The 15,427-nt window shown below is 32.1% G+C and overlaps 1 protein-coding gene across 1 annotated transcript; it reads right to left on the bottom strand.

Moving 5' to 3' along the window:
* Positions 1-2,311: 2,311 nt before the first annotated feature.
* Positions 2,312-3,882, bottom strand: LOC135957726 (uncharacterized). Its single transcript, XM_065508520.1, has 2 exons — positions 3,095-3,882; positions 2,312-3,028 (listed from the first exon to the last, which is right to left on the bottom strand). The coding sequence occupies exons 1-2, from the start codon at positions 3,871-3,873 to the stop codon at positions 2,443-2,445; spliced, it is 1,365 nt and encodes a 454-aa protein (XP_065364592.1). The 5' UTR covers positions 3,874-3,882; the 3' UTR covers positions 2,312-2,442.
* Positions 3,883-15,427: the final 11,545 nt, after the last annotated feature.

The following is a 15,427-nucleotide window of genomic DNA, read 5'->3' on the forward strand; positions in this document are numbered from 1 at the left end:
TCAAGCAAACAGTCGAATCGATCGTTACATCACAAAAATTATCAAACCTTTTTCTCAAACACTAATTAATACAAACAAAGATGACCTAAATCAGAGTCTAAAATTTTACGGGAATTAAGAGTTGAAACTATCGGTGAACCAGAACTGATAAAAAAAATGTCCAGCCACTAAAACAGATCCGACCCTATCAAGTATAAGGGTATGCCAAGAATAGCTGTCAAAAATTTTGAGATTTTATAGAATTATCTTCAAAATTGCGACCTGTACTCTGCGCACAAGGTTTACATGGACAGCCAACCAGATAGACGGACGGACGGAGGGACATCGTTTAATCGACTCAGAAAGTGATTATAAGTCGATCGGTATACTTTAAGGTGGGTGTTAGACTAATATTTTTGGGCGTTACACACATCTGCACAAACGCATAATACCCTCCCCACTATGGTGGTGTAGGGTATAAATAGTTACAAAATGAATGATAAATTTGGAGGTTAAATCTTTAAGAATCGCAAAGTATTCTTGTATATAACTATACACTGAGGGAAAAACGACGTTGCAAAATCGACAACGGTTGGTGTCATTTTGTCATTTTGTTTTTGACACCGTACGTTTACAATTTGTAAACAAACAGGTACGAATCGACAACGCAATGTTGTTAAATTATTCGCCGACGCATCTAACGTGAGTTGCTCTGCATTATTTTTATAAGTGAGTTTTAATTTTATTTACATTAAAAATTTTAATAAATATAATGATAAAAGTGAAGTAAATAAATGGCTTAAATACAAAATACAAAAGAAAGCGTAATTGTGTTTAATAGCGAATTCGTGATGCAGATGAAGATCCGGTAGTGAGAAGATCATCAAATCCAGTGACGACATACAACTCCAAAAAATCTTGAAAACAATAAATATGCCTTCAGTTTTGGTACATTTAAAAGGTTAGTAGAGCTATGTGTATATATAATTAACAGCGATGTAGTATTTGTTTTATTTTTTAGACAGAGGACATAAGGGAAGCAGTGCCACCATTAGGGATGCTATTTAAAATTTCACATACAGGAACTCCGACAATTGACACCAATGTTTTGGCACATTTAATCATGGAATCTTTTATATGTACATTTTTATATTTAAGTATTTATTATTGTATTTAAAAATAAATGTAACAAATAAAGAAATTATTAATTACCAAATCGTACACCAACGGTATCAAATCGACAACGTATGGTGTCAAATTGTCAACGGTTTGGTGTCAAATCGTACACGAACGGTGACAAATTGTCAACGGTCTGTTATAAAATCGTACACTACTGTGTACGATTTTATACTGTCAAATCTACAACGGATGGTGTCAATTCTGCAACGTAATGGTGTAATTTTTTCGTTGTCAAATTGACACCGTTCGTGTACAATTTGTTCGTGTACGGATCTGTTAATTTTTTCGCTGGGTGTACCCACCATCAAAAAACAAAAGGAGCTAGCTGGCTGAAATTTTCCACAATTACTCTCTGTTGATAAGGTTTTTTTCCTGATAAAATTTTGCACAAATTAGTTTTAAGTACTCTGAAATTATGCTGTAAAGCATGGCTTAAATCGGACAACATTTATCACTAGTCCCCATACAAGGTCCCCTCAGAAAATTACTTGAACATTTATAATTGTCTCATAATAATTAATATCGTGATGAAATTGAACACAAATATGTTTTATATGAACCTAAATCTTTCAACCAACTTTTGTGAGGATCGCTCCATAATTGAACCTATCCCCCATATAACCCCCATATCTGAAAAATATTGTATTGTCACATATAGAAGGTGGGTATACAATATTCGGAAAGCCGAATACACTTTCCATTGTATAAAAATGCTGTTAAATGGGTACCTAACAAATATTATTAAATTTGTGAATATAAAATAATTTGCTTATTAGTTTCAATTTTATAACATTACAATTTCGGATGACCTTCAGGATATTCCTCCTGGGGGATACGGAAATGACAATTACATTCGGATAATAAAGGACATTTGTATGGGGGATAAGTGTAATAATGGACCGATAAAAAATGGGTTTAATTAACATTTTTGATTATTATTTTGACCACAAGATTTAATGAACAGGCGACAGGCGGAGGTTCAGACATCCAAAAATCTACTAAGAAAGACAATCTGTATTCATTATATATTTAAAGGTGAATGATGAGGGATACCTATAAGATGTAAAAAATATCCTTCAATTTAGTGTAATAAATTATAAATATTTGTTGTTTTTTATTTTAAATCATAGAAAATAATAAAGCAACTAACTAAAAACATTGGTAAATAATTTAATACTAATTTGAGTAAATAAGATTTGTTGTTTCTTGCTTGTTTTTTTTTTGGTATAATGATCATTAAAACTTAAACTATTTTTTGTTATATTTTCGCCAAAACAATTGCTATTATTGCCGGCCATTGTTACTATTGACCTTGATGGGTTTCGGTGTAACACGATCCTTTTTATCACGTTTCATATAATCATAAGGATCCGTATTAACATTTGGATTATTATTTAAGGTGGCCGGTGTACCGGTCTTGTCAATTTTATATGCATTCGGCAGAGCTTTGGTGGGTGTTAGTAGACCATCATAACGTTGATCACGATTATAGGTGTTCGCAGCATAATCGTAAGGTGTTCGCACAATTTCCGGTAAATGAGCATAATAAACAATACGTTTATTGCTGCGAGCGTAATCTGTGGGATATTTGGAGGGAGCTGTATAATCAATGGGATATTTTGATGAAGCTGGATAAGGATCGGGGTAGGTGATGGGAGCGTAAGCAGATTTCTCATAGATTTCATTGTTGTACAAGGGTAAATAATCTCGGGGTTCTGGTATATCATAACGACGATCTGGATAATTGTAGTAAGGTTCTGGATATTGTGGTAATCGTGGACTATAGCTGTCATATGGATCGTAATGGCGGCGATATAGAAAATGATCTTCATAGTTGTAGGGATCATAACGAGAGTATTGTTCATCAAATCTAGAACAAGTTAAAGTGTTTTTCACAAAACTGTATTAAAAATCTATTATTATTCTCTAAACTTACCTATCATATCGCCTTAAATATGGATCATAAGAACGCGATGGATACATTTCATAATTGTACGATGGAGCCACAGCGCTAAACTTTTGATCATAATGAGGTTTCCCCAAGGGAGGTGTTACTTTTGTTACTCTCGGCTCTGGCAGCTCTTTAGGTGATTCATTTTCTTTCCTTGGCTGTGTAATGAAATTCACTCTGGCTTGACGTGCTCTAGCCGCATAACCACTAGTAGCCTCTGCCACTGTATCCTCATCGTTAATCGAATGATCTACATTAACATGATCCTTCCAATTGGCAATGTGTCGTTGTGAATAGTAATCGTAGTCAGGATCCATTATTTGTTTTTCAGCTTTCGGCAAGGCTTCGCCTATCTCACCTTCTGTTCTATTATCTCCATCTCTAGCCTCTGCTTTCAATTCATGTTCATCTTGCTTATTTATAGCAGGTGGTTGATTAAATGCAATACGATCACTTTCCACATTATGTATTAGACTTTCCTGCAGTTTTTTGTTAAGACCCGTTTTGCTTACTAATCCCTTGGCTTGATCATATTCCAGGGTTGATCTTTTATTACGTATGGCCTTATTGAGTCCCGTCAGCATACTGCGTGCTTCATAGTAATTGGCATCAGTAGCATAATACTCTGGAGATTCATCGAACTCATAACCTTCAAGAATTTCCACATCTTTGGGTATTTGCAAGGCCAATGTAGCTTGACTCAAGCAGCACAAAAGCATTATTACGGCTGAGTGCTTCGTTAAGCGTTTGTGGCAGCAAAACATTTTGCTGTCTTTCTGCCTTAATCTTGTATGATGAATTTTTATCTATAATAATGAGGAGAAATAAATGTAAATAATGTGCGTAATAAAGCAATTTAAAAGAGTTTAACATACTACATAAAAAATGCATAGTAATAATGTCTAAATCATAATAAATAGCTTCTATTATGATCACAAATTGGTGAAAAATAAAATATGGAATTATGTATGGTTCATGTTAAAAATCAAAATATATTTTATATTTATAGAAGGCGCCTAAAATTTTGAATATTGGTTTCCAATGAGATCTTTTTTAAAAAGCAGGCTCATTCATATTTGTATTAACAGAAGTATTTGGAAAATAGATTGATATTGGAATCTAAATTCTCCCAGTTAACATAATTCTGGTTTTGATAATTATCATCTAACCAAATGTTCTCCTGATTTGTTTATCCCAACTCAAATCATTGAAATTTTGAGTACACACTATAGTTGACAGCTCATAAAAGAAGAAATTCAATATATGTCGTCTATTGTTGGACAAAAACTCCACCCAGAACTTCAGTTTTTAATTTGCCTTTTTTGTGTTTGAAATATTTCTCAGACATTGATAAACAATATATCAGGAAATTCTCTATATGGAAACCCAATATCTATAACTTGACAATGTAAACAATCTCCCGTTTATATGAATAACCCACAGATGTAGCTTGAATTATTGAGGAAAGTGAAAGTGAAAAATGCTATTAAATGGATCCTGTTGGAATACACTTTGCCTTAATAGTTGGTCAAATCTTAAAATAAAAACTAGTTATTTCAACAAATTGAAGAAACAGTTAAAACTCGTCGATCAGTTAAATCCATGTTAACATTTTCAAATCTTATATTCAATTGAATTTGGAACATATTTATTTGAGAATGCAGGGTGCTGTAATATTGTCGGCAAATGTGAGCTTCATTTGCTGGATATTTATAAATTGATGTGGATTCTGCTTAAATTTAAGTTTAATTCTTTTTAACATTTTCAACATTTTCTCTATGGATGCGAGACTTGGAACGCAGGCGCTCGGAAATATAAACTCGTTGCCAGTTTTTATAAATCTCAAACAATATCTAACGAAAGGCTATGGAGAAAAACAAAAGAAACACCCATAAATAAAGAACTTCTTAGAAGAAGGTGACTTTGGATTGGTCATGTCTGATGAAGAAATAATATAAATGGAATACCCAAGGTATGGAGCTGTAGAAGCCAAATTGAAACAGAAGACGTAGGGATAATAAGAAATGGAATGAGATTAAAGCGATAAACTGAACTTATTTTGTGTATGAGTTAAAAATGCGGTATTTATAATAGATGGTGTATCTTTTGAACTCGGTTTTTGTTTTTAATAACTTTTATGTCATTTTGAAGGGTACATATCTGTCATTTATTCTCGCTTAGTTATTGAACATTTTTTTTGCTTCGCAAAGGTCGAATTTTGTACTAACAAAGCGTCTTATGCGGGAAGTTTTGCTTTACTTCATTAATTTGGAAAAAGTGCAGCTAAAGCAAAACGATTGCTCACCAAAGCTTATGATGAATGTGTTCCATCGGTTTCAAAGTGCTAGAGATGGTTTGTGCGATTCAGAAGTGGTGATTTTGACACGGAAGACAAAGATTGCCCATGTCAGCCAAAATAGTTTGAAGACTAAGAATTGGAGGTATTACTCCATGAAGATTGTTGTAAAACTCAGCAAAAGCTTTCAAAATCATTGGAAGCTATTCAAGCAGCGATTTCAAAACGGTTGCGAGCAGCAGGATTCCTCCAAAAGGATATGTTTTTTCACTTCTATCTGTCAAAGTTTGTTTAGATTTCGTTATTAATTTAAATTAACGTTTTTGTTTCTTTTAATAAAAAATATAAAATAGTAGAAAAGTGAATAATTGATAATATAAAAGTGAATGGAGTACTTGTTGAAAGTAAATTTCACGTATTTATTTATTTTCACCCCTGTTTTTGATTTTTGCAGTCTGCTGTTGTTTAGCTGTTTGACAGTTAGCAAATAATTTTACAAAAACAAAGTACATGATGTTTTTGGTAAAGTTGTATTTGTTGTAGAATTGGGTATACCTGTAAGTAAATTTGCCTTGTTGGGTACCACACGAATTAAAGCCGAAAGATGTCCGACCTTGAAAGACGGTTTTACATGTCCGAAATGATGCTTGAACGCTATAAAAGAAACTCATTTTTGCATCGAATCATTACTTGCGATGAAAAATAAATCGATTACAATATCGAGCAGTTTAAAAAATCATATGTGAAGACCGGCTAACCAGCCGAATCGACACCAAAGCCAACTATCCATGGCGCAGGTAATAATCTGTATTTTGTGGGACCAAAAGGGTCCGATCTATTATGAACTACTGAAATCTAGCCAGACCATCACCATAGAACGCAACTGATTCGTTTAATGCGAGCATTGGCCGAAAAACGCCCGCTATATAGTCTACTTTATAGTCCAGTCCGATTACTATTTGTTTCGATTGATGCGCGCTCTGGGATACGTTTCACTTTGGAACATAGTATCCGATATTGGCTTGATTCCTTCTTGGCCTCAAAAGTTGAACAGTTCTTTTGGCTCGGAATCCATATGTTGCCAGAAAAATGGGAAAATATCATAGCTAACAAAATAAAAGCTAAAAATTTTAAGAAATTTCGCATTTTTAAGTCATACACCAAATCTATATATATAAAAATGGATGTTTGTATGTGGGTATGTATGTATGTTCCGAATGTACTCAAAAACGGCTGGACCGATTTTAATGAAATTTTCAGCGAATCTTCAGAATAGCCTGGCGCGTAACACTGTAAAGTCAGATTTTTGATTTTCTGTCTGATTTCATTTCATTCCCGGACTTATGCCAAATGGAAATGAATATTCAAGAAGTTGTCGACAAAGTATTCCCAAGTCTTACAACCAACTACAACAATTCGGATTGTCTGTGGGAACATGCAATTTTGGCACCAACAAATTATGATGTTAACAAGCTCAATAAGCAACTACAATTGAAACTGCCTGGTGAAACAATAAAATACAAATATGTAGATTGAAACAGTAATGAACGAAGAAAAAGCCGTCGATTATCCTACTGAATTTTTAAATTCATTGGAACCGGCCGGAATGCCACCATATGTATTAACATTGAAGGTTGGATCACCGACTTTGTCCGACACTGTATATTAAAATCGAGATGCAATATAAAACAGGGTTCAGCTAGTTTAATATAAAATCAGCTAAATCGTTTGTTTTTTCTAAAAAGGTTTAATGGATAAAAATTGACATGTGGGTTACTAAGAGGCATTAAATATGGGGGCGAATATTGTTAATGCTGGATCTAAACAGGGATAATTTTCAACAATAATAATTATTTTTCCGGGAGTAACTCAATAAGCCACAAAATCAAAATGTAAGAAAGAACTTCAAAACTTTAACAAATTCAAAAATTTATTCATAAAATCAGTTATCTATATACTAATTTGTGTATGACAGTTTTTCTATAGACATTTAAATGTTATTACTCCGGGGCTGAAAAAAGTACTATTTGCATATTATTTTCATGGCGAACAGAAGTATAATTTTCAATTCCACTACGATTGCGAGTTTTTTTTTTAATTCAGAACTGTTCATAATTCAAATAAATAAGAAACTAATCCATAAATCCATACCGCCATAGTTTTAGATTTTACTAAAGTCGCTAAACAAGCTGTTTGACAATTTGTTGGAAATTTAGATCCTTATGACAGCTCAGCTAGATTCAAATAAATGTTATTTGATGAATGCTTACATATAATTCCATTAATTCAATAAATATTAATTTTGCTATTTGATACTTAGTTGTTTTCTCTTGTTAAACATTTATTAAACTTGAAAATATTTCAGACTTTTATACTTTCAAAATATTTCTTGCATTCAAATAATTTTCAACGTCAGAAAGAATCCTTCAGATATGTCACTTTATAAGGAGTGAGATCGAAAAATTCTTAACATACATATATGTTTATAAAAAAGAAACCACTAAACTTACAGCTTTAATTTTTTTTTATTTGATTGAAATTATTATTACAATTTACAAAAAAAATTATTTTTATAGTTTTAATCACTAGTGATGAAATTTTGAACCTTTTTCGGAAACCCTTCCATTAACGTTTTTATAGTGCTTTCTGTCACTTTGCTCGAACATGTAGTCCATCTCCGTTTAAAATCTACCACACTTTTGGACACCTTTTTTGTACTCTTCAATTCTCTTTTAACAAGAGCCCAATATCTCTCCACTGGCCTTAGCTCCGGGCAGTTTGGAGGATTTGCCTCTCTTGGTACAAATACCACATTATTGTTCTTGTACCACTCAAGGGCTTGTTTGCCATAGTGACAGGATGCCAAGTCAGGCCAAAAATAAGTGGACACATTATGAAGTCTTATGAATGGAAGCAGCCTTTTTTGTAAACATTCCTTGATGTAAATTTCGGTATTTATAGAGCCCGTTGTAACAAATGAGTGGCTTCTTTTGCCGCAACTGCATATTGCTTGCCATACCAAGAACTTTCTGGGAAATTTTGTCTGCTTTTGGGTCCTCAACTTTTCTTCAACATTCCCTCGAGCATCAGCAACATAAAATTTTTGACCTGGAAGTTGCGAAAAATCTGCCAGAACATACGTTTCGTCATCCATTATGCAGCAAGAATATTTTTTTATAAAACTTGACTTCAATTTCCGTGCTCTGTTTTTGGCCTCTAAATTTTTAGTAGCGTTCCTGTCAGGAACTTTTTGAGCCTTGTATGTTTTTAAACCTGCATTAGCTTTAACTTTTCGTACCAAATAGTCCGAGCACTGAGCTAACCGGGCTGCTTTCCTACCGGATGTGTTGGGAGCTCTTTTGAAAATGCGTTCTATTTTTTTGGCTTTAGAAACATCATGTGGACCATTCCTTCTACCTGAACCAGGTTTTCTATCAACTGACAAGTTCTCCCGGTACTGTTTAATAACATTGGAAACAGTTTGACGGCAGACCTTTGTATGCTTGGCCAACTTTTTGTAAGACCAAGTTGGGTTTTGTTGAAAATATTTAATAATTTCAGTACGCACTTTTTTCTGGTCACTCATTTTAATCAGATTAACAAAAAAATTAATATAATTGACATTACACATAATAACTGACATGTTTTTCAAAGGTAACTTGATCAAAAAAAAATTCAAATAATACTTGGGTTAAAAAATGTAATGAAAAACGTGTGTTAAGAATTTTTCGATCTCACTCCTTAAAAGCCAATTTTCAGAAACTAGAATTCACCACCAAGTTCCAAATTAGATGATTCACATTATTAGATTTTCAAAATTTTCAAATTTATTCGCTGCTTGCTTCATAGTAGGATGTTATTAGTCTTACACAAATTTATGATCAAGCTTTTTCTTTTAAAATTCTTTTAACTCAAATATTTTGTTTAAGTCAGGTTATTTTTTCATTTGTTAATTGTTTTTAATTATTATTCCAAATTCGTTCTTATTAAACATTTTTACATATGATTTACTACAGTAAACCTTTATTATTAATGCAATTATCCTTTTTTTATCCTTTAGCACAACTCACCAAAAACACAAGTATGTATTAATATTTTTTTAAAACTTTTGAATATTTTTCGCGCTTTCACAACCGTTGCAAGAGATTGTTGAAATTCAACTGAAATTAAATGAAAATTTGTAATTGAAACCTAAACTGGGAATCAATGTTTGACTATTGTTATTATGATGAGATCAGAACAATGAATAAAAATTAAATAAAAAAAAAAATACAAAATAGAAATGAAAAATTTGTGTCGTTATAAATAATCAGTAACGATCTAACTAGAAAAAAAAATAAAACAAAATAGCAGCAGCCAAATTCACGCAGCATAAAAAACCACCGCAAACTTATTAGATACACATGATCATACCAACACCAGGCACATTAACTTCCAACATATGGGGCGAATACATTTTGTAACGCCAAGAGTTCTTTCTGGCTGACGAGTGTCGCCGCGTCTATGGTAAATGACAACGAACCCTAAACGGTGTATTGAAAATTCATGACAAAAACAGCATACAAGGTGCAGTTGGAGCATAAATTCAAAAATGTTTAACAACAAAATACATATTACAATGACAATAAGCTAAAGAAAAAAATACTCGTATGTAATAGTTTGTTAATGATGTTGTACATAGTTTTTTTTATTAGGGTTTTGGTAGAAAAATCACTGAAGCGCTAGATTAATAACATTTTAAACATTCATAAGTATATCTCTACTCTCTGCCTCTCTTTTCCATGTCTTTCCATTTAAATCTGCATATTGAACTGAAATTGTTTATTTTTACCCTGACAAGTTACGATCAACTTGAATACATAATTAAATGTTGGTAATTTATGTTTTGAACTCATTGTGTGTTTAATTTTTGTTAGTGTTTTTTGGGGTGTAGACCGGCAGTTAGAATTTGTGCATGATCGGCCCTTTTTTGTTGCGCTTTTTGGCCTAGTCTATGGCTTATTTCCACTTGCCGTTTTAGCCACCAGCCAAGGTGGTGGGAAAAATGTTGTCAATTTTAAATTGGTTACAGCTCATGCTTATTGAAACAATTAACCAATTCAGACTATGTAGAAGAACCTCACCTTAAATTGTAATTGTTGTATTTGTATCTCTCAAAAGCTTTTCAGTTTTTCAAAATATGTAAGTTATGGCCAAGGGAAGTTATAATTTGGGATATAAAAGAAAAACGTAATGGTCTATTGATTCGATATCGAAACATTTTGAAAGTACTTGATAAACAATAAGTATTACTTGTAATTTGACAATCGATGGAAAGTTAAAAAGACTTTGAAAGTAATCTAAGTTAGTTTAGATTAACAGACAGCCGTCTAGTCGAAGCAAGAAATTTGTGTTACCGGAAAATAAAGAAGTAGAAAGGACCGTCTAGTCGAAGCAAGAAATTTGTGTTACCGGAAAATAAAGAAGTAGAAAGGACCAGATAGAGATGAAAAGAGAAGGGGGAAAGTCAAATAGAATAGAAGTATAGAAGATATATTGAGGAAGAGGTTAGATGAGGAGTAAGATGGAGATTAGTAGAATCCAGTCATTTGACGGATACTAGATCACCCAAAGGAGATTCCAGTGTTTGGAGTGAGTTGCGAATTGATATTCCTTATAAAGGCAATTGAAGTAACAATATTCTTCTAAAAATTCCATTCCGTAAAAATTAAAAAAAAAAGTATTTCGGCGGGTGCTGGCGGCTACAATTTTTTTACAAAGACATTCCCCAGAAGTTTCTTTAAATGATGTATATAGTCATTGGACGGGCTTCGACGGTCTTTTGTTGGCAAGCTATATAACATTCTTAGAAAAAAAAATATCAGTATATTTGAGAACCAAGTTTAAAGGACTATAACAGGAAAATGGAGAGGCCCATAAATATAAGATATACATTTAATAAAAGCCTATATCAATGTTTATCTATGTTTTGAAGTATGAATTTCTATATGGTAAAACCATTGAGATATATCTAATTTAGTAAAGCAGTAAAATATTAAAAAAAAATTAACGAAAATATGATTCATAATTTGTTGAACTTCTGGCGCTTCTGTCGAGAAAACGAAATGTCCAATTGAAAAACCCATTTGTATTGGAGGAGAGCAGATTGTCAGCTTCCGAAAAAACTTAGTTTTTCCAAATTCTGAAGATACCGATTTTCATAATTTTGTCCACCTAGATTTTGATTTGGAACCTCAGTGCTCTATTTTGTCTGAGCGAGCTCATAGTAAAAATTTATAATTCGCTGATTGTATTTGGATAACGGAATCCCGCATAGGAAGTATATGTGCTCGTCATGCATCATGGACCCTTTTTCTTCTCCAGATCGTCAGCAACACAGTAGCCTAAAATATCTCCGTGTCGATGTACCCATGTCTCACCATCATATTTAAGGATGTCCGGATTCTTTTAAAAATATGTCCATATTTTAGAGATTCCAAACACACTTCTGGACTGGCTACAATCCAATGAGGTAAGTGTTTTGAAGCGGCCTGACCAATCGCCAGATCTTAATCCCATAGAAAACTTACGGGGAATTGTAGATCAGAAAATTATACCCCGAAAGAAGCTACATATATCAGATGCAGTTAAACTTATATCACTCATGGCGAAGGATATAAAAATGTCAGCAATTCATTCATAAAACTATTCTCAACTAGACAAATTATTTAGCTTCATTTGAAAGCTCTTATTTGAATTCATTGTTGAATTAATTTATAATGGAATTAAATCATAATCAAATTCCTTCAAGCTTTGAATAGTTTAATCAAAGCCAAATTGCATCAAAGTATTTTTTCTTGATTCAATTTGTTTTTACTAAATCATTTACAAAATGAATTGAACAAAATTTTCTAAATTTTAAATAGATTTGAATTGCTCCCACCAAATACAGAGAATTACCTTAGCGTCATGGCCGGGCTTCAGATACGATATCTTACGCTTCGGGTTATCGTAATGGATCTATTTTTCATCGCAAGTAAAGATTCGGTTCAAAAATTATTTTCTTTTCTAGCGTTCAAGCAGCATTTCAGAGATACAAACTCGTATTTCAAGGTCTCTCGGCTTCAATCTTGCTGCTCGCAAATGTTTTGAAATTTCTGCTTGAGTAGCTCCCTGGGCGATCTTTGTCTTCAGCGTCAGACAAACCATCTCTCGCACTTTGAAACCAATGGAACACATTCCATAAGCTTTGATGAGCAATCGATGTGCTTCAGCAGCACTTATTTTTAAATTATAGAAGTAAAGCTAAACTTCCCGCATATGACGCTTTGTTGGCACAAAATTCGACATTTTCGAAGCAAAAGTGAGAATATAATGATTCAATAAGGAAATAATTCTATAAAGAATGAATTCAATACGTTTCAAGTACTGAGGAATTAACCTTATGAATTCATTCGTTAAGAATTCTTGATTGTAATGGTTAAGAAATCAAATATAATTTGATTTTTAAAAATTGATTTAAGAATTAATTCTAGCAAACCTTTGACATCAACATGTTATGTAGTTAAAATTTGTTTAAATTATGTTACCAACAATCTACCTAATAATTAACTATTTTGTTAAATTATTTAATTTGTCATTTACTCATAAAAAACAAATAGCTACAACTACATTAAACCAATTTAAAAGTTATTGACCTCTGCATAAGTAGGAACTAATTTACTATAAAAAATGTTTATAAACAACTACATAATTTCAATTGAAAAAGTATTTAACGAATGCATTCAAAGAAATTATATTTGTTTAACAAAAACTTAATAACTTGATTATAATGTTAAATTGTTAAAACAATTTGCAGTTTAACGAAGCTTAAAAGAAAAAAACATATTTACAAATAATAAAAAAAGAGTAATTGAAAATTTATAAAGATCTTAAAAAGAAATCAAAGATTTAATTAGCCTATTTAAATGTTTTATTAATAAGTATTTATTTTAAAAAATTTTAAATATTTGCTATAACAATTACTCTAGTTTTCTATTTTTTTAGTTTAGTTTTGTATTGTAGTTTGTGATATGAAAAAAAAAAACATTTTATTTGCGTTTTGTATAAAACTAATCTATATATATAAAAGAGTAACGTTACTGACTGACTGACTGACTGAATGACTGACTGACTGACTGACTGATTCATCATCGCACAGCCCAAACGGCTGAAGCTAGAATCACGAAATTTTAACTGTGGGTTCCTCCCTCCCCAAAACGATCCGATAAGAAGGGATTTTTGGAAATTCGAACGTTTAGGGGGTAAAAAAGGGTAAAAACGGGTAAATTCGGTAACCTTATATCTTCAAAACTAATAAAGATACAAAAAAACTTAAAATAGCATGTTACTTCATTTAAAAAATAAGCTGACAGGTGTTTCGTACTTTTTGGAAATTCGAAACTTTTAGGGGAGAAAACGGGTAAAAACTGTATTTTGGTACTTTTTTTGCACCCTATGTATCTTTTAAACCAATAAACATAGAAACAAATTTTAAATCGTATTCTTTAATTAACAAAAAATAAAAAATATAAGTTTGGTACTTTTTGGAAATTCGAACCTTTAAGGGATAAAAATTGTGATAATTTTTGGTACTTTTTCATAAAATATGTTTTTCTATAATTTGACATAGACATACAAATATTTTATTATGAGCTCCCACCACGTTACAGAAATTTATTTGAATGAAATTGTACCACCTCAATGGCGATAAAAAAGGTACCAAAAAGGGGATAAAATCGGGAAAATACATTATATTTGAAATTATTAAGCCAATTTTGATAATTTTTTTAACGTTGGTTCCTGGATTCATACAAAAATTAACTAACAGGGTGTTATTTGGAACTCGAGTACCAAGGTGTATATTGGGCCAAATCCGGGTAAACAGTTTGGTACTTTTTTTAAAACATATTTATTCTTGGTCACATTAACACAGATTTTAATATTTTGATACATGCCTGTAGCATAAACAATTTTGGCAAAATGGAATATTTTTAAATTTCAAACTTGAGGGGTGTTCAAGTAAGAAAAGGGAAATTGGTACTTTTCTCCTAATGGTACTTTTTTAAAATTTTAAATTATTTCAGTTATCGACATTAAAGTTAGCTGATATGTATTTGAGTGAAGTTAGTGTTAGGAATAGGGGATAATATTTAGGTACCAAAATGTGTCAACTGAACTATAGGTACTTTTTTGTTCATCTAATGGTACTTTTTTGAAATTTCTATAATAATGGACTTAGAAACATGAAATTAAACATATATGGTCCTAAGTGAGTGAGAATTCTAGGGGGAGACTTTTTGGTACTTTTTCTTTATTGGAATGGTACTTTTTGTAATTTCTTCACCAATGAACCTAGAAACATGAAATAAAGCTTATATATAAACCGAGTGAGTGGGAAACCACAAGTGTGGGTTTTTTGGTACTTTTTCTATATTCTAATGGTACTTTTTTGAATTTTCTATAACTATGGACTTAGAAACATGAAATTAAGCATATATGGTCATAAGTGAGTGAGAATTCTAGGGGGAGACTTTTTGGTACTTTTTCTTTATTCTAATGGTACTTTTTGAATTTTCTATAACTATGGACTTAGAAACATGAAATTAAGCATATATGGTCCTAGGTAAGTGATAATTCTAGGGGGAGACTTTTTGGTACTTTTTCTTTATTCGATTGGTACTTTTGTAATTTCTTCACCAATGAACCTAGAAACATGAAATAAAGCTTATATGGAACCGAGTGAGTGGGAAACCACAAGTGTGGGCTTTTTGGTCCTTTTTCTATATTCTAATGGTACTTTTTTGAATTTTCTTTAACAATGGACTTAGAGACATGAAATTAAGCATATATGGTCCTAAGTGAGTAAGATTTCTAGGGGGAGACTTTTTTTACTTTTTCTTTATTCGAATGGTACTTTTTGTAATTTCTTCACCAATGAACCTAAAAACATGAAATTAAGACCGGAGTGAGTGGGAATCTACAAGTGACTGCTTTTTGGTACT

This window comes from Calliphora vicina, chromosome 4 (assembly GCF_958450345.1).
Source record: "Calliphora vicina chromosome 4, idCalVici1.1, whole genome shotgun sequence".
NCBI lineage: Eukaryota > Metazoa > Arthropoda > Insecta > Diptera > Calliphoridae > Calliphora > Calliphora vicina.

Coding starts and splice junctions, on each gene's coding strand:
- LOC135957726 (XM_065508520.1), bottom strand. CDS start 3,873: ATGTTTTGCTGCCACAAACGCTTAACGAAGCACTCAGCCGTAATAATG. Junction 3,029..3,094: donor TATTTAAGGCGATATGATAG/GTAAGTTTAGAG, acceptor AACTTGTTCTAG/ATTTGATGAACAATACTCTC.